This window comes from Dendropsophus ebraccatus, chromosome 15 (genome assembly GCF_027789765.1).
Source record: "Dendropsophus ebraccatus isolate aDenEbr1 chromosome 15, aDenEbr1.pat, whole genome shotgun sequence".
Lineage (NCBI taxonomy): Eukaryota > Metazoa > Chordata > Amphibia > Anura > Hylidae > Dendropsophus > Dendropsophus ebraccatus.
The window spans coordinates 7,764,800-7,789,010 of NC_091468.1; the positions used below are offsets into that span (position 1 = coordinate 7,764,800).

At 46.6% G+C, this 24,211-nt stretch overlaps 1 protein-coding gene across 3 annotated transcripts in view; it reads right to left on the reverse strand.

Moving 5' to 3' along the window:
* Window positions 1–284: 284 nt before the first annotated feature.
* Window positions 285–24,211, reverse strand: part of SERTAD2 (SERTA domain containing 2) — a 49,047-nt gene continuing 25,120 nt past the window's right edge. For all 3 annotated transcript variants that reach the window (XM_069954655.1, XM_069954657.1, XM_069954654.1), the window contains exon 2: window positions 285–9,044. In XM_069954655.1, the coding sequence (XP_069810756.1) occupies window positions 8,090–9,040 (951 nt within the window). In that variant the 5' untranslated portion in view covers window positions 9,041–9,044 and the 3' untranslated portion in view covers window positions 285–8,089. The remainder of the gene's footprint in view (window positions 9,045–24,211) is intronic.

Below are 24,211 nucleotides of genomic sequence, written 5' to 3' on the forward strand. Positions count from 1 at the left end.
TGGCAGCAGAGAGCACTGTGCCAGACTGGAGAGAATACACCACTTCCTGCATTACACACAGCAGCTGATAAGTACTGGAAGACTTGATATTTTTAAATAGAAGTAAATTACAAATCTATACAACTATCTGAAACCAGTTGTTTTGAAAGAAAGCGATTTTCGTCGGAGTACCCCTTTAAACATAAAACAAGTATCTTTATACAACTTTTCATACATATGTTTCACTCTGACCATATTCATATATTGGTATCAAAATAAAAAAAAAAAAAACGACTTACAAAAACTTTCTTTTAAATGTTTATTGTATAATATAAAACTACAAAAAGACTGCTCATTTCCATGTACATTTGCCCAATTGTTTTGCTTTACAGCCCAAACCTACGAGTGAGTACAGTAATTTGATATCAGACGTGTCTGTCGTATTGCATAGAAAAGGCACAGCTGTAAGGTCTGTAGGAGGAAAATGCGGCCTTAGACGGGGAAAGTTTCATGCATTGCCCGATTCTTTAAAAAAAAAAAAAAAAAAAGTAAATTTTCTGCAAAGACAAAAATGATAAAATTTGCATAAACGTGAGAAGTTTGGTGTCCCAGTATTAAACACTTATTATGGAGACTCAAATCTGAACAGGTTTTAGTCGGTTGTTGGTTGAGGGACGTGTAAGTGCAAAACAACTGATACCCAGAGTAAAGGGGCTGTCTAGGATCAGGGGAAAGTGAAGCCCAGCTGCATTCACTTATATAGCACTGAGCTGCAATACCAGACACAGCCATTGGTTAAGGGCGGCGCTGTTTCTGGAAGAAAGCAAGGCCTTTTAATACAACCCTCTACGCTCTCTAATAATGCTGTGATCGGATCTTTCTAATTTATAATAATACATAGTCAAGATTTTCTGAATATTTTTTAACAGTTTTTGGGGGGCCAACAGAAACCTAATACAATCTTTTTTATAAGAAATTAACACTACAATATGTGTATAACACTTTAGGCGTCATCAATACGACTGATGGACGGAGCTGCGACGCGGTGAACGTATGTAAGTCTAATGTACTGGGAACTATACACCTCTGCAAGGATCATGGCCTCTCTGTAAGAAGGAAAATTCTCTATTGTAGCAGATCAATGGCTAAAATTCTAACAGTTTTAAAGGGGTATTCCACACAAACATAACTTTTGATATGTTGCTGCCCATGGTGAGACTAACATTTCCTTTTTATGTTTTTTTATTATCTATTCAGTCTCCTCCCCCCAGTTCTCAGCTGCTGCTTTCTGCTGAAGACACAAAAATCTTTGTGTGAGCCTTTCTCTCTGTCTCCCCCTCCCCCCCTTCCTTCTGAGACAGCTGATGTAAAGTCCCTGACAGGCTGTATCTGCAACATTGTAGCTTCTTTATAATGCTAGGAGGGCTAATCTGAAGTTACTGTGCTTAACCCTCTCAGCATTACAAAGAAGCCACAATGTTGCAGATAAAGCCTCTCAGAAGGGAGGGGCGAGGAGGAGGAGACAGAGAGAAAAGCTCACACACAGATTTTTGTGTCTTCAGCAGAAAGCAGCATCTGAGAACTGGGGGAAGGAGACTGAATAGATATAACAAGTGTGGAAGGAATTGTTAGTCTCACCATGAACAGCAACATATCAAAGGTTATGTTTGAGTGGAATACCCCTTTAAGGAAAGGTTTTTATAAACATCTAAAATCTATGATTGAACTAATCTGATTAATATAACCAGATGCCTTTGGAAAGATTCCTTATGTCTCCATTACCCATAATTCAATGCCACTACAGCTTGAATGATTTGAGGGAAGTGCTGGGGTCACAGTGCGTCTCTGTTTTCTTTCATCCGTTTTATGTTAAAAAAAACACACAAAAAAAAAACGGATGAAAAAGAGATCAAAACACATTGCCAGCCACATTTTTGTATAAGTTAAAAAAAAGATGCGTTTTTTTTTTTTTTAATGGAAGTCAATGGGAAAACAGATCAAAATGTATGCACACAAATGTATCAAAATTTTCATCCGTTTTTTTTTGCATAAAACAGATGGGGAAAAAAAAACAGATTGCAAAAATGCAGTGTGAACGCGGCCTATCAGGAAAACATATAAAGGATGGAGTATGTCAGGCAGGACACCATGCTCTGCCTTGTTTTGGGGGCCATCTCTCTAGTGTCTCCCCATAATCACTGCTGAGTTGGACAATAGGTTCCCAGTACAGAATGATGGGCGACGGGTAATACTTCTAACATTGTAACTGTTTTTAATGGGACGTATCGGGTTCAGTCCCGGATCACATGGCTTGTGTGGTAGTCACCGCCCTGTGCTTTTCTAATGCTAGAGAACCCCTTTAACTCTCCGATTTTGAATACTGGAACACCAAACGGGATCTTTGTTTTAGTTCTGCACCCATCGAGGGGTATGGCAGACATTTTCCTATCCTTGCCTTACACCCACTTCTGAAATGGACGCACATTCCTAAACAGAGTACATTCCTACCATACATTCTGTACATGTTACAATCCAGATGTTAGCTTCACAATAAAATAAATATATTTACAAAAAGAAAAAAAAAAAGAGAAAAAAAAAATAAAACAAACAAAAAAATAACATAAATAACTTAGGGAAACATCACATCAAAACTCCTAGCTGATCGGATCTGCTCAGTTCTTGTCATCTCATTGCACATGAGTGTAAGGGGATCATTCATCCGCAGTTTAAACCCCATTGGCCATGTTCACACACAGGATTTCCGTCAGTCTTTTTTTTTTTTTTTTAACCAAAATCAGGAGCAGGACTGGCAGGGCAAAATGATAATGCAAAGATCTGCATGGCTTCTGTGTTTTCACCGCCCTCCTGGTCGTGACGGTAACACTAGGTGTGAGCACGGCCTTAATCTGATACCATTGGTTGGCATCAAACGTATGGACTGGATCATCAAATAGTGATATGATAAACAATAAATCTTATTGAAGAACAAACAGAATATAATAAGGAGAGATCACCAGGAATCAGGAGAGTAGCCATTATGTATTTATTTGGGTGGTTTTCTGTGCAGAGGAACATAGAAAAATATTCTTTCCTCTATTAGTGGTAGGTCTCCCGTATGCATCGGGAGGGATCCAAAAGACACGGTGGGATATTCTAAAATCGTTTAAAGGAGAAGTCTGGCCGGGAAGGGGGGGGGGGGGGGGGGGGGGAATTACAATATAGACAGTATGCTTACTGGCCCTCATGCTGCGCTGGGCTCCCGTGCCCCACCGGATGTCATCTTCTCCGGACTTCATCATGACTTGGCTGACACGTCACAAATGGGTGGGATTTAGCCTCCTCAGCCAATCAGTGACTGCAGCAGTGTCCCGCCCCACTCACTGACTGGCTGAGCGGGGCATCCGTCAGCCGGGTCATGATGAAGCTGCAGGAGAGGTAGGAAGACTGCCGGCTGGGGTCCAGGAACGGGATGTGATGAAGTGAGGGCACTGGGTCAGGTAAGTATTCCTTCTTTATTATGTTCCCCCACACTGGACTCTAAGAACGTTGATGCTCCTCCTTCCTCTATTGCACGGCCATACCTCTGTCCAGTATAAGAACACGTTCTTCTGGGTCGGCATTGTTAGATCATACAGAATATAATAAATATTATAAATTATTTACTTAATTGAATACTTATATAAAAAAAATTATATTACCTATACAAAATGGCTACCTTAGGGGGAGGAAAAAACAACCACTCATATCTTCTCAGTGATATATGTACAGGATTCAGCATGGTCGTGCCCGTTTGTAAACACATTTTGTAACTTAAAATATGTCCCTTATATAATTAATCCTACTCGCTATAAAATAAATAACAAAAAATCGATAGTTTTTTTTGTTTTAGCAAATAATTTGTAGCGGAGTAAATTCACATTTCCCGTGCACATATACATCATTATCAAAGCAAACCTTTAATCCAAGCCATTCACAATCCTACCCCCCGCCCCCCCACTGCCGTCACGTGGTGCCTTAAAGTGCCCGAGCTGATCAACGGCAAGAAGTGAGCAGAGACCGCTTTATATCGCCAGAAAACATAATTTAAAAATTTTCTTAAATAAATTAATATAAAAGTAATTTCTAAGGAAGCAATACACATATAAAATAGTAGGATGCAATCTGTAAGTTAACAGCTAAAAGTACCGTACAGAAAGCAAAGAAATACTGCACAGAGTCTGAAGAAGGTCTAGAGACGGTTTCCTTTATAAAATCGGCAACACTCTTAGAACGCCACGGCGGATTTAAAAAAAAAAAAGTTGCAATTGTTTTTGACACAAGACTGGAGTTCTTGTAGTAAGAAGGAGGTGACCCATTCAAGATGGCCGCCAAATGGCCGACAATATTGACTTAGAAGACAGTTTTCAAAATTAAATAGGAAGGATAAATTAAAGAAACACAAAGTATCGGCACAACAAAAACGATATAAAAAAGTACTGATAGAGCAAGTGATGATGTCACTTCCTGACGAACCCTTTAAATATCAAAACAATCGGCTGCTTCCTGCTTACAGACAAAATCTGAGGATCGACAATAGAAAAAGGTTCACTGCAAGCAAAGTGACCCGAATGAAGGCAAGACGTGTACTGTAATGGTAATAGCGTGTCCGAGAGGGTGGAAAAACCAATGCGTTATCACACAGCGATCAGATGACTCCGGTGGGTTCTTACAGCATTTTCCTGTTTTTACAGCCCCCCCCCTTCAGTACGAGGAGGCGGAGCCATCTGACAGATTTGGTGGGAACAAAGAAGAAAGTTTTTGATCGCGTAAGCCCATTTTGTGTAATAAGGTATAAAAATTGCATACAGACCCAGTTACGGGTAATTCATGGTTCTGACCATAGTTACAGAAGCACAATATTGGTAAAATGGCATTTGAACATTTGCTAGAATACAATTATTTCACATCTTTTTTTTTTTTTTTTTTTTCTTGACTTAATGTTGATACCATATACGAAGAGAATGTTGCCGGCTAAAGTTCATCTGTTCCCCTACAAAAAATGTCAATGAGCCGTAATAAAAGAATTATCGAAGGGTTTCCCTATAGAACTGGGTGGGTCAGCAATGGTTCTCATGAGGTAGCTGGGAGGTGTTTATACGCAGAACTCAATAGGAAATTCAAAAAGTTGGAGGGAAAAAAAAACATACCCATCTAGATTTGTCTATGGAAGGATTAGCAATGGGTTCTCCATGGTTTTTATGTCCAATCACAGTTTGGAGAAGGATGCCCCTTAGAGGACAGCTCCAACTATGTTATATACCAGGGATGGGGCACCTTTGGCCCTCCAGCTGTTAAATAACTACAATTCCCAACATGCCTGGACAGCCGCTGGAGGGTAGGAGGGTGCCCTATCCCTGGTATATATCATACCTTTCCCAAAAAGTCATAGCTGTACGTTTAATATTTTGCAGTTTTTGATCTCAAACATGGAGAAACCACACCATAAGTTGGGGTGTACAGAACTAGCGCCCCTAACCTTACACTTATGTAAAACACAGGATCTGAAGTGGTCTAAACATAAGGTCTTGACTGAAGACCAGTTAAATGAGTTATCCCAGGACTTAAAATCATCACCCATTCACAGGACACGTCAGACCATTGGGACCTCCACTCATCACGAGATTGGGGGGGTCTACTGAGCCCCAAGTGGTAAGTGCACCAGAGTGCGTGCTCGGCCTTTGCTTCATTCACTCTCTATTGGACTCTCTCTGAGTGATCTTGGTGATCATTTTAAATTTCGGGATAAACCCTTTAAAAACATGGCCGACATCTTTTATTTCTTCCTTATATTTATCAGCTGCCTGGAAGGATTAAAATGAATAGTGATTCCACACATCAAAAAGGAGCTCTGACAACCCGCTAAAGCTGGCCATGGACAGCGATGTCCCCTAACCGCTATCTTTCCTAACACCACCATAAATGAGCCCATACTGGCTGCTAGATGGACCATGTATCTGTTGAGGACGAGCCATTGTAGCTGGATTGGGCGGGTTGGAATTCGATTCGGTTACCCCCCCGGCACAGAAGTTGGCAGGACGTTTGGCAATCACCATAAACCCAAGAGAATCTCTATCTATGGCCGGCGTCAGTCCTACGCCATGTTTGTATCTGACCTCACAGACCATCTATATGCTCCTGGGCTTCATCACCATAAACCACTGACAGAGTCGTCTATTGCAAGCCGCAAACATCGGGGGGCCAAGGTTTAGTTTGAGCTTGTGCACCATTACGGAGGGTATACAGCCTTCAGAACTACAGATGGTCTTCTGGTCCGACTTCATTGGGTTCCCATTAAGATATATGTACACTTTGGACATGAATGGAAAGGCACGTGTCTGACATATGTCTGATGGGAAATGGACACAAGGAGGACATGGCTGCATTCCCCCTAAGTAATGGTGCTGTTCAGGCTTCTCTGCATCAAGGCAAGTACACATGTGCAATGTTTAAAGGGGTATTCCACTCAAACATAACTTTTCATATGTTGCTGCCCATGGTGAGACTAACAATTTCTTCCATACTTGTTATTACCTATTCAGTCTCCTTTCCCAAGTTCTCAGCTGCTGCTTTCTGCTGAAGACACAAAAATCTGTGTGTAAGCTATTCTCTCCATCTCCTCCTCCCCCCTCCCTTCTGAGACAGCTGATGTAAACAAGTCAGTGGCTCTCTGTATCTGCAGAATTGTAGCTTCTTTGTAATGCTAGGAGGGTTAACCGGAGCTCAAAATGCTCACTGTGATGAACCCTCTCAGCATTACAAAAAAGCTACAAAGTTGCAGATACAGCCAGTCAGGGACTTGTTTACATCAGCCGTCTCAGATGGGAGGGGGAGGAGGGGGAGACAGAGTAAAGCTCACACACAGATTTTTGTGTCTTCAGCAGAAAGCAGCAGCTGAGAACTGGGTCTCACCATGGTCGACAACATATCAAAAGTTTGAGTGGAATACCCCTTTAATATCACCTGTGGTGGCGCCGTCAGATTACAGCTGATGGCCGGTGCTTGGAGCAGGGGGAAACTGTGTGCATTAGGACTGTGTCAATAGTAACAATTGTCACTATTAATGTGATAGAATGTACTGACAACACTGAATCCAGCACCAAAATGGTTATCAAGAGTCTATCGGTGACAGTGGTTCTTGAGTCATACAGCTATATTCCTGGTCTTACCAGAGAAGGGAGAAAAAACTTTTTGTTCTTTTTAAGGAGCCACAATCCTACTGTGTGTATATATATATATATTGGCAGGGACCATGCTGAGAGAAAGTAATGAAGGTCTATGACCAAGTAAAGCGTGAATACACAAGGGAGTTAGAAAATAATACTTTTTGTTGGGCGAGCAGAATAGTTGCCAATTCAGTTCCATTGTTTTTTGGACAATAACCCAATCTCCATTAACACAGAAGTAGAGCCTAGCTATAAACGATATGGAGCGACATTGTACATGTCAATTAGGAAGGAAATCCAGACGCAAATCCTATCAAAATCACTTTGTGGCTCGAAACATCACCTGTCTCAGCTTTTTTTTTTTTACTTTTTTTTTACTTTTCTAAAAAAAACAAACCCCAAAACAATATAATAAATGACAGAATCTGTACAAAAATATAAAAAAACAAACATTTGGGCAAGGGGGATCTAAGCAGCCAGGTATATGCAATTCTTACTGAAAAAGCAGTAATTAATGCCTCCAATGTTTCCTCCCAACCGAAAACGACAAAAGGGGGGGGGGGGGGCAATTCAATTACCTAAATAATAAAATTTACCTCTTGCAATAAACCTTAATGAAAAAATAGACAGTTATGGACATGCAATTTACAGCGTTCCCCAAGGTAACTCTTGTGCTTATACACGGACAGCTTAAAGGGATGTTTAAGTTGTCACTCGATTTGAGTTTGTATGAAATCTTCAGTGGACTGTGGTACAACCCTCCCGAGAGACGGACTTATAAAGTGTATCTCCGAGGTGGTCATACAGAAGGCACTCCGATACAGCGTAATGCAATATCCAGACAAGTATGCATGCACAGTGCTGTGAATGTGAGGGGGAAGGAGTCGAGGAGTATGCAGAGTTCTTCTTTAAGAACCAACCAAAACCTCCATTATGTGATCTAATTCTGTGAGGTCCATCTTGAAAGGCTGATTGGGGGTCACCGCTTGGTTGCTATAAGGAGACAAAGTTTTGAGGAGTTCGTCAGGTGCCATTTTAGAGGCTGCTCCGGTATTGGATGTGCAAGGATCAAAGTCGTACATGGACGTGTCAATGTCAGAAAAAAGGATGTCGTCCAAAGTCAGGTCCGTAAGAAAGCCGGTGGAGGTCGTCAACTCGAAATTCCCCGGGAGAGAATCCATTAGTTTTGGCTCACTTGTTCTGTTCTCTTGTGTTCCCTCAGGCTTAAGGGTTCCTGCCGTCACAGGTTCATCTTTTACATGTAAGGCTGCTTCTGCAGCTGCCTCTGTGGAGGTAGACGATGGACACAGCTCCTCGATTTCATCCAACGCAGAGGAGAAACTGTCTTTTACTGGCTGGACCAGAGGAGGTGGAGGCGGCGGTGGTGGCGGCAATTTGCTGCTAGAAATATTCTGCTGGACTGTCTGGGAAGTGCAATAGGTGTCCTCCTCGAGCAGAGAGGCCGGAGTGAGGCAAGACTCTAGTGGTGTAGTGCTTAACAAGTCAGTGGGCTGAAGAGGCTGGGAGCTGAGATGGCTGAACGCTGGCTGAGCCTCCTGGAACGAGTCGCCCAAAGGATCAGAAGACTGGGAAGTGCTAATAAAAACCGGCTTCAAGCTGCCTTCTTGCTTCAGCTCCTCTTGTATCCGCCTCAGCATGTTATTTATTAGAACGGTCTTCTGCAAGCTGGGCTCCGTCAGCGGCCGGTGGTTGTAGAGCTTCATAAGGGAAATGTTGAAGATAGTCTGGCGCTGTAGAGTGTAGGATACTTTCGATGGCCCGTCTGTCGGAGACACCACTTTGCCTTCCAGCCCATCTTCATGCTCGTCAAACTTTCGCTTTCCCGGTTTAGCCAACATATATCTGAAAGACAAAAAGGCGGAGGACATCAGAGCTATAAATATCACTGTCGCTTTAAGAGATATTTGGACAAATTATTAATTGCTGAAGAATTTAAAGGGAATGTGTCACCTTAATTTTATTTTACTGATCAGAACAGGGATGGGGAACCTTGGCTCTCCAGCTGTCACAAAACTACAACTCCCATCATGCCTGGACATCCAAAGCTTTAGCTGGAGAGCCAAGGCTCCCTACCCCTGGATTAGTTAGATATAAAACTTGTCCTTTTGTTCTAATCTGTTTCTATTTCACTTTTTGTACATTGTTATGGGGGCGGCCATGTTGCCTGGGTTGTTCATAACAGCATTTAGTGACATGCTTTACAGTAAGACTCATGGACATAGATGACAATAGACAGACTCCCCTTGAGATGACTGTGAGACATTACTGAGCACACTCTGTGACCTGTGAAGAGGTAATTCCACAGGGAGCTGCTATTGTCTCCTCTATCTACTGGTGTCACATGACACTGCAATGCTGTACATATCGCTTTACAGCAGCCTCCTCTTATCACCCCAGACACAACAGGAAGTCTCAGCTTAGTTTCAGCCCCAGTGGTGAGAATGAAAACTGCAAGATATCAGGATTATTTTTTAATATAGTTAGAAAAATGGAAAATTAGAAATAAAGTCCCCAAAAATTCTTAAAAATCTGCTTAACATAAAACCTTATTTATACAATAAGTCATTTTCTGATGACACATTCCCTTTAAATCAGGTTTGGAAAAAAAATACAAAAAAAAAAAACAGATTACACCTAACCAATAGGGGTTCCACTTTGTGAGATCAATTTATTATCAATAGAGCTTTACGATATGTAAGGATTGGGCACGGTGGAGAATCCCTTTAAGTAATTCTTATGTTAGTTTATCTAAACAAACACGATTATGTAAAGTGAAATCTAATTGTAGACTTGCAGAGTATGTTGCATGAAATCACAACCATCTGTATAAGATGCTGGCCGTGCCTTGCAAAGAAGGGGTTAACCGGTCACCATTAAATCATACTTGTCCTGGGAATGAACTCTGCTCTGAAGCACAGGAGAATTTCCCTCCTGTAGTGGAAGCTTCACAGTGACCCCCACACCTCACTTCCGTCCCCAGAGAATGTTCAAAAAAGATGAGAAGCCGCAATGGTCCTCGTATTCACAAATACAAATGGCTTCTCCTTCGAATACGTGGAGACTGCGATTAGTCTGTATGTATGGCGGCCAGAACCACTTCATTACATATGGAAATGGATGAGACTACACAGCACCAGGACCCAGCAGGTGAAGTGGTCTGTAGGACCCCCCTCCATCTATACATAATAGTAATGGCTCCAATGGGGTTGTCTTCTGCAGATCCTCTGGTGACCCTACGCTGTGTTGGATCCTGGGCCACTAAAGGTTACTCTGGGACTCCAGGTGGCGGCTTATAGGGTACCTGTGGCCAATCCCATCAATCCTGTGTCTGTACAATCAATAAATAACTTAGGGGGTCTTAAAGGAGAAGTCCGGCAGGAGGGAGTTACTTCGCGTTCCGCTCCTGGACCCAAGACAGCAGTCTTTATAGCTCCCCTGCAGATACATCGCGATCCGGCTGACAGATGCCCCGCTGAGCCAATCAGTGAGTTGGGCGGGACACTGCTGCAGTCACTGATTGGCTGAGCGGGCTAAATCCTACCTGCTTGTGAAGTGTCAGCCGAGTTGTGATGTATCCCGAAGCCGGGAGAAGATGACATCCGGTGGGGTTCGGGAGCCCGATGATGCTGTGCAGCGCAGGCACAGAGGCCATTAAACATATAGGGGGAGATTTCTCAAACATGGTGTAAAGTGACACTGGCTCAGTCACCCCTAGCAACCAATCAGAGTCCACCTCTCATTCCTCACAGACTCTTTGGAAAATGAAAGGTGGAATCTGATTGGTTGCTAGGGGCGACTGAGCCAGTTTCACTTTACACCATGTTTGATAAATCGCCCCCACTGTCTTTATCTCCCACCCCCTGAGGGTAATGATTGGGAATGAGGATTGTGCTAGAACTGCCAAGCCGGTCCCGATAACGTAGACTGCTGCCTGCAACGCGCAGCGCAGCTTTGCCATCCATTGCTTCCTGATCTGAGCGGAGGTCGTGGTGTTTTAGGCCCAGTCAGCCAGTAAGCGTCTGTAGAGAGGTCCCGCCTCGCGGGGGGGGGGGGGGGGGGGGGTGATACGTCATGACCTGGGTCCCCGCTCAGACAGAAGGCGGCTGTAGAGAGGCCCCACCTCGCGGGGGGGGGTGATAGGTCATGACCTGGGTCCCCGCTCAGACCAGGAAGCGGCCGGGGGACTTGGACCCAAAGCAGAGGACAGCGGACCCCAGTGCTAAAGCCGGGGAGGTAGGAACCTGTTGTTATGTTCAGTCACCTCCTCCCCGGCTCTTGTGAATAAAAAAAAGTCTGTGCCCGGAATTCCCCTTTAAATGTGACACTTCAATTAAGAAATCTGTTTTACATGGTGCATTTAGCAGGAACATCTGGTTGGTAAGAGGTTAAAGCAAATGTTCAGGAAAGACGTCCCCGTATCCAGACACAACAGTCTCCGTCAAGGCCGCAGTCAGTCTGCACACCGTGTTTTCTCACCCTGATGCACAATACCTCCGCGCTGACTCCACCAGACTTCAGGATTCTGTTTTCTCATCACTGAATGGGAACCTGAATCTTTCCTCCCAAACCGTATAATAATACGGAGATACCACTGCACAAGGTGCCTGCACTGTATATGGGGGGTGTCCCGTCATGTTCTATTCTCACTGATCATGGTGGCTCCATCCGCTGATCCCGCTCCACAGTTCAACAACAGGGAGCTGACTCTTCCTGCTGAATAGAAAGGTAATGTGCCTGTGGGATTGCATGAGGTCCCTGCGGTCAGGTACTTATCAGCTGCTGTATGTCCTGCAGGAAGTGGTGTATTCTCTCCAGTCTGACACAGTGCTCTCTGCTGCCACCTCTGTCCATGTCAGGAACTGTCCAGAGCAGCAGCAAATCCCCATAGAAAATCTCTCCTGCTCTGGACAGTTCCTGACATGGACAGAGGTGGCAGCAGAGAGCACTGTGTCAGACTGGAGAGAATATACCACTTCCTGCAGGACATACAGCAGCTGATAAGTACTGGAAGACTGCATATTTTTTAATAGGAGTAACTTACAAATCTTTGGCACTTGCTGGGACCAGTTGATTTGAAAGAATGTTTTTTTGAAACTATTAAGGCTATGTTCACACTACATAAAACTACGGCCGTAGTTCTCGCCGCAGAACTACGGCCGTAGTTTTGAGGGGTGGAACATAACCTTACTTTCAATGGGATCCCGGCCGAAGCGCACACACATCGCATACGCGTACACACATCGCATACGTTTCCCTTTAAACAGCACCTAGCGGCCAACAATAAAACTGAAAGTAACCACCTGATTGCTATCAGTACATGAAGGATAACTAATATAAAGTACTGCCTGGCAAAGATAAGCAGGATTCACACTTACAAAGGCAAAGGGAAAAAAAGGAGGAACCAAGTTAAGAGTAGAGTGATTCTAGGTGGACAGCGGTGCCCCCCCTTATGTGATGTGATAGACCATGAACCCCAATGGGGCAGTGACAGGAGTGGATACCCTCTGTGACCAATGGGGAAATATATGGCGGTACACTATATGGGGGTGCAGTATATCGTGAAGCAGTATATGGCGGGCCAGTATATAGTGGTGCACTATATGGCAGGCCAGTATAAGGGGGGGCAGTATATAGCAGTGCAGTATTCATGGTGCAGTATATAGCGGGGCATTATATAGCAGTGCAGTATATGGCTGGGCAGTATATAGCGGTGCAGTTTATGGCTGTGCAGTATATAGCGGTATTGTATATGGTGGAGCAGTATATGGCCAGGCGGTATATAGTGGTGCAGTATATAGCGGGGCAGTATATGCCAGAGCGGTATATGGCGGTGCAGTATATAGCGGTGCAGTTTATCGTGGGGTGGTATATAGCGGTGCAGTATGAATTATGGATGAGACGATCAATGAATCCTGTTCATTTTGTTTAAGCAAATTAGATAATGGGAAAACAAGTCATGTGTATGTAATGGCGCCATAACAGACGCTCCGCCGGGAGGTGACACCATTGCGACTGTCAGACGGAAAGGTCAAATGTTTTGCTGCAGTGAATCAGAAAATATAGTAGCGGCGGAGTCGTCCAATCAGAAGCCATTATACACGGATGTCGCAGCCTTCCTTTAGGGGTGCCGCACTTACCCTCCATTATATTGTTTACTTGCCCTTTAAATTTCCAGGCCACGGTCATTCACCAGTGGCCCGTGCCGCCATTCCCCACCATCTTACCACTAATGAAGATTTCTAACTAACCGGACCTCGGAATCTAAAGGTCAGGAGGGTAATAAAACGTCGCTGGGATTCTGTAACATGAGGAGCACACAGCCAGAGAATTCATTCAACAAAATATGTGGAATCTTAGAAAAAACAGCGCCACCTCTGTCCTCAGGCTGTGTGCGGTATTACAATTCACCTCCATTCACTGCAATGGAACTGTGCTGCAATACCAAACCCAACCTGAGGACAGGAGGGGCGCTGTTTCCGGAAGTGAGGGGCCATGTTTTTCTAACCCCTTTAAATAACTTAAAATTAATCTTGGCCTATTATTATCATTCTGTGGCTATAATTTCTTAGGACGCCCTCCTCTTAGCTCTCTATTTCCTGCATTTATCTTCAATCAGTCAATAAGCTGCTGTTGACAGATCCTCTTAGTATGTGTCTATGTATTGTCCATCCAGCGTATGTTACTGATACCCCTGGTAGCGATGTGTCAGCTATGGGCTCAATCCTGACTCGTGTTCTGTCTAATTCTCTGGAGAGAATACACCACTTCCTGCAGGACATACAGCAGCTAATAAGTACTAGAGGACTGGAGATTTTGCCCCCCCCCCGCCCCCTCTTTATGCAAAAAGTTGATGAAAAAATGAATATAATTGTGTGCATCCGTTTTGATCCATTTTTCCATTGATTTTCACACAAAATTGTCGTCGGCCGTGTCTTTGTGTCTGTGTTTTGATCTGTGCTGACACTCTTTTTAATACAATTTTGTGGGGTCTTTAAAAAGAGGTTTTATAATACAGTATATGCAAAGTGGTACCCACCACAGTCCCCATACCTGACTACCACCACCTATAGGTGCCCACCACAGTCCCCACACCTGACTACCACCACCTATAGGTACCCACCACAGTCCCCACACCTGACTACCACCACCTATTGTCCCCACCACAGTCCCCATACCTGACTACCACCACCTATAGGTCCCCACCACAGTCCCCATACCTGACTACCACCACCTATAGGTCCCCACCACAGTCCCCATACCTGACTACCACCACCTATAGGTCCCCACCACAGTCCCCACACCTGACTACCACCACCTATAGGTCCCCACCACAGTCCACACACCTGACTACTAGCACCTATAGGTCCCCACCACAGTCCCCACACCTGACTACCACCACCTATAGGTCCCCACCACAGTCCCCACACCTGACTACCACCACCTATAGGTCCCCACCACAGTCCCCACACCTGACTACCACCACCTATAGGTCCCCACCACAGTCCACACACCTGACTACCACCACCTATAGGTACCCACCACAGTCCCCATACCTGACTACCACCACCTATAGGTACCCACCACAGTCCCCACACCTGACTACCACCACCTATAGGTCCCCACCACAGTCCCCACACCTGACTACCACCACCTATTGTCCCCTGCTCTACAGTAGCTAAAAGGATGACACACTCCAATAATCTAAGAAACATTGAGGGGGGCCCCCCATGTGTGACTGTGACCAGCAGGGACTATAGCGGAGTATGCATGGCTAGGCCGCACTATAGGGATGGACACTGGGTCGGGGCAGGTGTTTAACATTGCTAGAAAACCCCATGTTCACTCAAATTCTTCTTTTTTTATGTGAAACCCTAGACAACCCCTTTAAGAGGCGTCACTCTCCTGTCCGCTCTGTGTTACCTGTAATGTCAGGTTTCTGTCACAGCCTCAGTGAATGAACGTACTGTGCTCACTGAGTGAACTGTTCCATCGCTGTTGTTTAATAAGCAGCGCCGTCGCTTTAAGAGAGCACAAGAGCCTATTCATAAGTACATATGGGCAAAAGGTCAACTGTTCTTTCCTCTGCAAAAAAACGTTCATAAAATGGTCTGTACAGCAGACACAACCATAAAGCAGTATGGACTCCTATGTGTTTGGTATTATATGGCCTATATGCATAAGCAGCTTTAAAGGGGTAGTTCACCCAAAAAAATGTTTTCTTTCAAATCAATTGGTGCAAGAAAGTTATATAGATTTGTTATTAACTTCTATTAAAAAAAATCTCCAGTCTTCCAGTACTTATCAGCTGCTGTATGTCCTGCAGGAAGTGGTGCTCAGTGCTCCCTGCTGCCACCTCTGTCCATGTCAGCAACTGCCCAGAGAAGCAACAAATCCCCACCCATCCCACCTCTCCTGCTCTCCGGACTGGAAATAACACACCACTTCTTGCAGGACATCCAGCAGCTGATAAGTACTGGAAAGATTGAGATTTTCTAATAGTAAAGTAAATTACAAATCTCTGGCACTTTCTGGCCCCAGTTGATTTGAAAGAAAAAACTTTTTGGTGAACAATCCATTTAAGGCTAGAGCATTATGTTGACTATGGTGACTAGGTACTCTATACTATGCACTCTCACCAGGCACTCTATAGTATGCACTCTCACCAGGCACTCTATAGTATGCACTCTCACCAGGCACTCTATAGTATGCACTCTCACCAGGCACTCTATAGTATGCACTCTCACCAGGCACTCTATAATATGCACTCTCACTAGGTACTCTATAGTATGCACTCTCACCAGGCACTCTATACTATGCACTCTCACCAGGCACTCTATAGTATGCACTCTCACCAGGCACTCTATAGTATGCATTCTCACCAGGCACTCTATAATATGCACTCTCACCAGGCACTCTATAATATGCACTCTCACTAGGTACTCTATAGTATGCACTCTCACCAGGTACTCTATACTATGCACTCTCACCGGGCACTCTATAGTATGCACTCTCACCGGGCACTCTATAGTATGAACTCTCACCAGGCACTCTATAGTGTGCACTCTCACCAGGTACTCTATAGTATGCACTCTCACAGGCACTCTATATTATTCATTCTCACCAGGCACTCTATAATATCCAGGAACTGTCCAGAGCTGCAGCAAATCCCCATAGAAAACCTCTCCTGCTCCAGACAGTTCCTGACATGGACAGAGGTGGCAGCAGAGAGCACTGTGTCAGACTGGAAAGAATACACCACTTCCTGTAGGACATACAGCAGATGATAAGTACTGGAAGACTGGAGATTTTTTAATAGAAGTAAATTACAAATCTGTATAAAACCAGTTGATTTGACAGAAAAATATTTTGGCCGGAGTGCCCCTTGAAGAAGGATTTCTAATGGCCGCCTAACAAGCAGCCATAAGAGGCTGATAATGGATATTGTGCGAGTTTAGAAGTTTCTGGGAGTGCAGTATAATTATGGGGATGTAGCGCAGCGCCATGTTTCCTGGTAGCGCGGTCCCAGCAGTAACGTCCCTGGTAATTGGGAGGTAGAGGAGAGCGTCTGTAACACATAAGCAGTGTAATTATAAGGGGAGTTAATAGCGAGGAGGCGGCTAATGTGTTCCAGTCATATTCTGCAGCTGTAATCTGATACCACTGTTTCCATCCTGGCGCTGGCTTCCCGCTCCCTTGTTGCTGTACTATTTGGAGCCCAGAGGGCAGAGCCGGCGCGCGCTGTTATTAAGGTTCAGACACGGGGATGTACGCCGAGCGCCACCCACGCCACTCCATCCACCGCAACCCCTGAAAGGGTTAATAAGGCTGAGAACTGATAGAGAGTCCGTGTAATGTCTGAACATGGCAGAAGTCCAGGTCCACCCGCTGCACGCTCCTGTCTGTAGGGGGCAGCACGAAGCCAAATACTCACATCATTCATGTCAATATTAGTTCCCGAGTGCCGGCAGCACTATGTCAGCCAGAGCAGCTCCTCACTATATATCATACTGCTTAATATATACTATATACTATAAGCTACGCCACGTTTTATGGGGTTACTCTTCATACTTTACTTTGCTGCCCATGGTGAGACTAACAATTCCTTTCATACTTGTTATTATCTATTCAGTCTCCTTCCCCCAGTTCTGAGCTGCTTTCTACTGAAGACACAAGAATCTGTGTGTGAGCCCCGCCCCCTTCTGTAAAAGAGTACCTGGCTGTATCTGCAACTTTGTAGCTTCTTTGTGATGCTGGAAGGGTTAATATGAGGTTAAGTTGCTGACGAACTCACTGCGATTCAACCTCCCAGCATTAGAAAGAAGCTACAATGTTACAGATACAGCCTGTCAGGTTTTGGAACAAAGCATGGACTGGTGCCAGAAAGTTATATAGATTTGTAATTGACTTCTATTAAGAAATCTCACGTCTTGCAGTACTTATCAGCTGCTGTATGTCTTGCAGGAAGTAGTATATTCTTTCCAGTCTGGGGAGCAGGAGAGGTTTTCTATGGGGATTTGCTGCTGCTCTGGACAGTTCCTGACATGGACAGAGGTGGCAGCAGAGAGCACTGTGTCAGACTGGAGAGAATACACCACTTCCCGCAGGACATACAGCAGCTGATAAGTACTGGAAGTATAACCAGTCTGAGGAAACTTCCGGGACTTGTATTAGGAAAAAAGCAAGGGCCCCAGATGGACAGAATAGCTGTAACTATACCCAGAGAGCCCCATTATTACAGGTGTTCTCTATCTGTTTCCTTTGTGCTGAACATATCCTGAGGTCTGTGCACAATATTCCCTGCAATCCTATCTGCTTATCTCACACACACACATATATATACACACAGGCCTATCAGTATACAGCTGCCTGTGCAGAGCCCAGCGACCAGGAGAAGGCCATGACAAGACTGCTGGGAGGTATATACACAGGCCTATCAGTATACAGAGCCCAGCGACCAGGAGGAGACCATGGCTAGGCTGCTGGGAGGTATATACACACAGGCCTATCAGTATACAGAGCCCAGTGACCAGGAGGAGACCATGGCTAGGCTGCTGGGAGGTATATACACAGGCCTATCAATATACAGAGCCCAGCGACCAGGAGGAGACCAAGCCAGGCTGCTGGGAGGTATATACACAGGCCTATCAATATACAGAGCCCAGCGACCAGGAGGAGACCATGGCTAGGCTGCTGGGAGGTATATACACAGGCCTATCAATATACAGAGCCCAGCGACCAGGAGGAGACCATGGCCAGGCTGCTGGGAGGTATACACACAGGCCTATCAGTATACAGGGCCCAGTGACCAGGAGGAGACCATGGCTAGGCTGCTGGGAGGTATATACACAGGCCTATCAATATACAGAGCCCAGCGACCAGGAGGAGACCATGGCCAGGCTGCTGGGAGGTATACACACAGGCCTATCAGTATACAGGGCCCAGCGACCAGGAGGAGACCATGGCCAGGCTGCTGGGAGGTATATACACAGGCCTATCAGTATACAGAGCCCAGCGACCAGGAGGAGACCATGGCCAGGCTGCTGGGAGGTATATACACACAGGCCTATCAGTATACAGCTGGGAGGACTATTAATGGCTTCTCTTCTCCTTGTAATAAAACTTCTCTGCATCTAGAAACAGATGGTCAGTACAGCCGGGAGACTATGGCGGCCCAGGATGGACACATCTGCAGGGATAGTGATGTGAGCGCAGGAGCGCAGGCCGGAGCCCCAGCAGGAGCAGCTAGTCTGTGAGCTGTGACAGAAGTCAGACAGGAGGAGAGACAGAGAGAGATAAGCAGCTGTCCCGGCCGGTGGGGGAGTCATCCAAACAACCAAGTCTACAGAGTCTACATCTATACAGGAACACGCAGCCAACAGCTAATATACTATATATTACATCCAAACAGCTGATATACTATATACTAACACAGCAAGACAAGACAATGAAAAACATTGCAGGAAATATATCAAGGACTTTTCGCCTATGTTGTGAATCATTGGATTTTTTTACCCATTTTTGGTCTATGTTCTATTTATGAACCAACATTCAATGGGAGAAATTTTTTTGATGCAACTTTTTAAAAAATCTGCCTGTTTTAAGGATTCACCCAAACATTTGCATAATCAAGGAGGTGCGCCTAATTTATAATTTGTGACTTTTTAAAAAGTAGCACAACTGGTGCAGGCCTCGGTCGGATCAGTACTGGTGCAGGCCTCGGTCAGATCAGTACTGGTGCAGGCCTCGGTCAGATCAGTACTGGTGCAGACCTCGGTCAGATCAGTACTGGTGCAGGCCTCGGTCAGATCAGTACTGGTGCAGGCCTCGGTCGGATCAGTACTGGTGCAGGCCCCGGTCAGGTCAGTACTGGTGCAGGCCTCGGTCGGGTCAGTACTGGTGCAGGCCTCGGTCAGATCAGTACTGGTGCAGGCCTCGGTCAGATCAGTACTGGTGCAGGCCTCGGTCAGATCAGTACTGGTGCAGGCCTCGGTCAGATCAGTACTGGTGCAGGCCTCGGTCAGATCAGTACTGGTGCAGGCCTCGGTCAGATCAGTACTGGTGCAGGCCTCGGTCAGATCAGTACTGGTGCAGGCCTCGGTCAGATCAGTACTGGTGCAGGCCTCGGTCAGATCAGTACTGGTGCAGGCCTCGGTCAGATCAGTACTGGTGCAGGCCTCGGTCAGATCAGTACTGGTGCAGGCCTCGGTCAGATCAGTACTGGTGCAGGCCTCGGTCAGATCAGTACTGGTGCAGGCCTCGGTCAGATCAGTACTGGTGCAGGCCTCGTCGGGTCAGTACTGGTGCAGGCCTCGGTCAGATCAGTACTGGTGCAGGCCTCGGTCAGATCAGTACTGGTGCAGGCCTCGGTCAGATCAGTACTGGTGCAGGCCTCGGTCGGATCAGTACTGGTGCAGGCCTCGTCGGGTCAGTACTGGTGCAGGCCTCGGTCAGATCAGTACTGGTGCAGGCCTCGGTCAGATCAGTACTGGTGCAGGCCTCGGTCAGATCAGTACTGGTGCAGGCCTCGTCGGGTCAGTACTGGTGCAGGCCTCGGTCAGATCAGTACTGGTGCAGGCCTCGGTCAGATCAGTACTGGTGCAGGCCTTCATCTGGTCAGTACTGGTGCAGGCCTCGGTCAGGTCAGTACTGGTGCCGGCCCCGGTCTGGTCAGTACTGGTGCAGGCCTACATCTGGTCAATACTGGTGCAGGCCTCGGTCAGGTCAGTACTGGTGCAGGCCTCGGTCGGGTCAGTACTGGTGCAGGCCTCGGTCGGGTCAGTACTCGTGCAGGCCTCGGTCGGGTCAGTACTGGTGCAGGCCTCGGTCGGGTCAGTACTGGTGCAGGCCCCGGTAAGGTCAGTACTGGTGCAGGCCTCGGTGGGGTCAGTACTGGTGCAGGCCTCGGTCAGGTCAGTACTGGTGCAGGCCTCGGTCAGGTCAGTACTGGTGCAGGCCCCGGTAAGGTCAGTACTGGTGCAGGCCTCGGTGGGGTCAGTACTGGTGCAGGCCTCGGTGGGGTCAGTACTGGTGCAGGCCTCGGTGGGGTCAGTACTGGTGCAGGCCTCGGTCGGGTCAGTACTGGTGCAGGCCTCGGTCGGGTCAGTACTGGTGCAGGCTTCGGTCGGGTCAGTACTGGTGCAGGCCTCGGTCGGGTCAGTACTGGTGCAGGCCTACATCTGGTCAGTACTGGTGCAGGCCTACATCTGGTCAGCACTAATGCAGGCCTCGGCCGGTCAGTACTGGTGGAGGCCCCGGTCAGATCAGTATTGGTGCAGGTCAGTACTGGTGCAGGCCTCGGTCAGGTCAGTACTGGTGCAGGCCTCGGTCGGGTCAGTACTGGTGCAGGCCTCGGTCAGGTCAGTACTGGTGCAGGCCTCGGTCAGGTCAGTACTGGTGCAGGCCTCGGTCAGGTCAGTACTGGTGCAGGCCTCGGTCGGGTCAGTACTGGTGCAGGCCTCGGTCGGGTCAGTACTGGTGCAGGCCTCGGTCGGGTCAGTACTGGTGCAGGCCTCGGTCGGGTCAGTACTGGTGCAGGCCTCGGTCGGGTCAGTACTGGTGCAGGCCTCGGTGGGGTCAGTACTGGTGCAGGCCTCGGTGGGGTCAGTACTGGTGCAGGCCTCGGTCGGGTCAGTACTGGTGCAGGCCTCGGTCGGGTCAGTACTGGTGCAGGCCTCGGTCGGGTCAGTACTGGTGCAGGCCTACATCTGGTCAGTACTGGTGCAGGCCTACATCTGGTCAGCACTAATGCAGGCCTTGGCCGGTCAGTACTGGTGGAGGCCTCGGCCGGTCAGTACTGGTGGAGGCCCCGGTCGGATCAGTACTGGTGCAGGCCTTGGTCAGGTCAGTACTGGTGCAGGCCTCGGTCAGGTCAGTACTGGTGCAGGCCTCGGTCAGGTCAGTACTGGTGCAGGCCTCGGTCAGGTCAGTACTGGTGCAGGCCTACATCTGGTCAGTACCAGGGGAATTTGTTTGTGACTTTTTTTTGCCCCCCCCCCCCAACTTTTTGCTTAGATGCAATCACTATGGCAGTGCTACATTTTAATAAATCAGTCACAAGACACTGGAACAAAATATCCGCCAATTAGAAGAGTCACACACATTAGACTCCTTAGTAAACGTCCCCTGGTACGACCCTAAAGGCAAAATGAATCCCGGGCCTTCAGGGCATAAAACAACAAAACTTCTGATGGAAGATGGGAAAATGTACATATAGGGGGAGACTTAGGAAAGGGTGTAAATATACACCTGGTCTAAACCGCCCACAGCAACCAATCACAGCTCCTCTTATATTTTACCAGAGCTGAGAGCTGAGCTGTGATTGGTTGCTGTGGGCAGTTTACACCAGGTGTATATTTAAACCCTGTCAAAAATCTCCCCCATTAGCTTTGCCTGCAAATGGAAGCTTTAAAGTAAATGCACCATCATATACACAGCTGCTTACTTTTTTTTTTAACATTAGCCGATCTGCACTGGTGTGGGGACAGCATGGTCCTTGTTCTGAAACGCAGCCGGTTCCCACACTGAGAACTGTTCTTTTACCATACAAAGGCCCGGTTCTATGCACTGTGGGCAGGCCCGTCACACCACATGGTAACCATACCCCCTCCCCGACTGGGACGCGGCTCCAATGGGGGGAAGGGGTAGAACATCACACCGGGGGGTTCCAGTGCATAGAGCCAGGCTGGTGCCAGTGTGCAGACTGCGTTTCAAAAAAAGGACTGTGCCACCTGGATCCCCACACCAGCGCAGATCGGCTAATGTAATTTTAAAGTCGCAGATAAGGTCTGCCAGGGACTTCTTTACATCAGTTGTCTCAGAAGGGAGAGGGGAGGAGGGGGAGACGGGAGAGAAAAGCTCACACACAGATGTTTGTGTCTTAAGAGAACTGGGGGAAGGAGACTGAATAGATAATAACAAGTATGGAAGGAATTGTTAGTCTCACTATGGGCAGCAACATATCAAAAGTTATGTCTGAGTGGAATACCCCTTTAACATACCTACTAGAAGGGGATCCCCTGGTCAGAAGCTTTACCTTTTGGCCACAGTGATAAGTAGAGACAAAGCTTTTCTTGCTCTGGAGGATCTCCCTTGCCCGGCATTACACAGAAAACCCATTGATATGAATGGGCACGGTGTAATACTTACTTTCCCCTGTGGTGGCGCTGCAGAGAAAAAGGATTTGCTGCCAGGTGTCCGGCATGTAGAAAGACAACTCCTGTACAGGGATGCCAGCAGATGAAAACTGGCAGGATATTGAAATATATACAGATTATATTTTATCTCTGGCTTTTTTTTTTTTTTTTTTAATCATGAAAAAAACCCTGCTGTGTCTTGGCAGCGATGCCTGACTGTGTCTTATTTGGGATTTTTAGTCTAATATCGTACGGTTCTGAGGTGTATTGGGAAAAACAAGTTATCTTTAGGGAAAAAAAAGCTACATAAGGGCTGTAAACCAGGATCAACATTCTGATGCAGACGAGGTAAACAGCTGCTCGCCGAGATGCCGCAATCAGATTCTATTTTTGTTAACAGATCATTTATTTCAAGTAATTTCTGTCAAAATATCAAGAAAAAGTCGTGTCAGGTCATCCGAGGCGTCACTGATAGAAGCGGAGAATTACACTGTGTCTAATAAGAATAGACCATGAACCCCATCAAAGTGAATGGCACTCAGTACTGGCCCAGTGATTGGTCCCCACCAATAAGCAACGATAGAAAATCCCTTAGGGTGCGTTCACACCTACCGGATCCGCAGCGGATTTTAATGGTGCGAGTTTGCAGCGAAATCAGCTGCGGATCCTGTACTGTGAAGCTGAATGGGTCCCATACATGCAGCGGATCCGCGATCCGGCATGCTGGGGGGGGGGGGGATTAACATGGTGATGTCACTTCCTGGATAACATGGTGATGTCACTTCCTGGATAACATGGTGATGTCAGGACTCCCAGAGGTGTGCGTGCTGGAGAGGTTGATGGCAGGGGGACACTGAGGGACACAGGGGAGTGGAGGGACACTGAGCATCCCCCTGCCATCATCCTCTCCAGCAGCCACAGCCTGCACAGCTCTGGGAGTCGGATTGTGACATCACCGTGTTATCCAGGAAGTGACATCACCATTTTATCCAGGAAGTGACATCACCACGTTATCCAGGGAGTGACATCACCATGTTATCCAGGAAGTGACATCACCATGTTATCCAGGAAGTGACATCACCATGTTATCCAGGAAGTGACATCACCATGTTATCCAGGAAGTGACATCACTATGTTATCCAGGAAGTGACATCACCATGTCATCCAGGAAGTGACATCACCATGTCATCCACGAAGTGACATCACCATGTTATCCAGGAAGTGAAGCCTTGATGCAGTAGTAAGTGCAGGGAAAAAAGCACTTTATACACATTTCCTGTAATAAGTGTATATTGGTGATTTGTATAACTTTTGGGGGGCAATACAATGCTTAAATAAAAATTTGCGCCTGACTTCTCCTTTAATGTAAAAAAACAA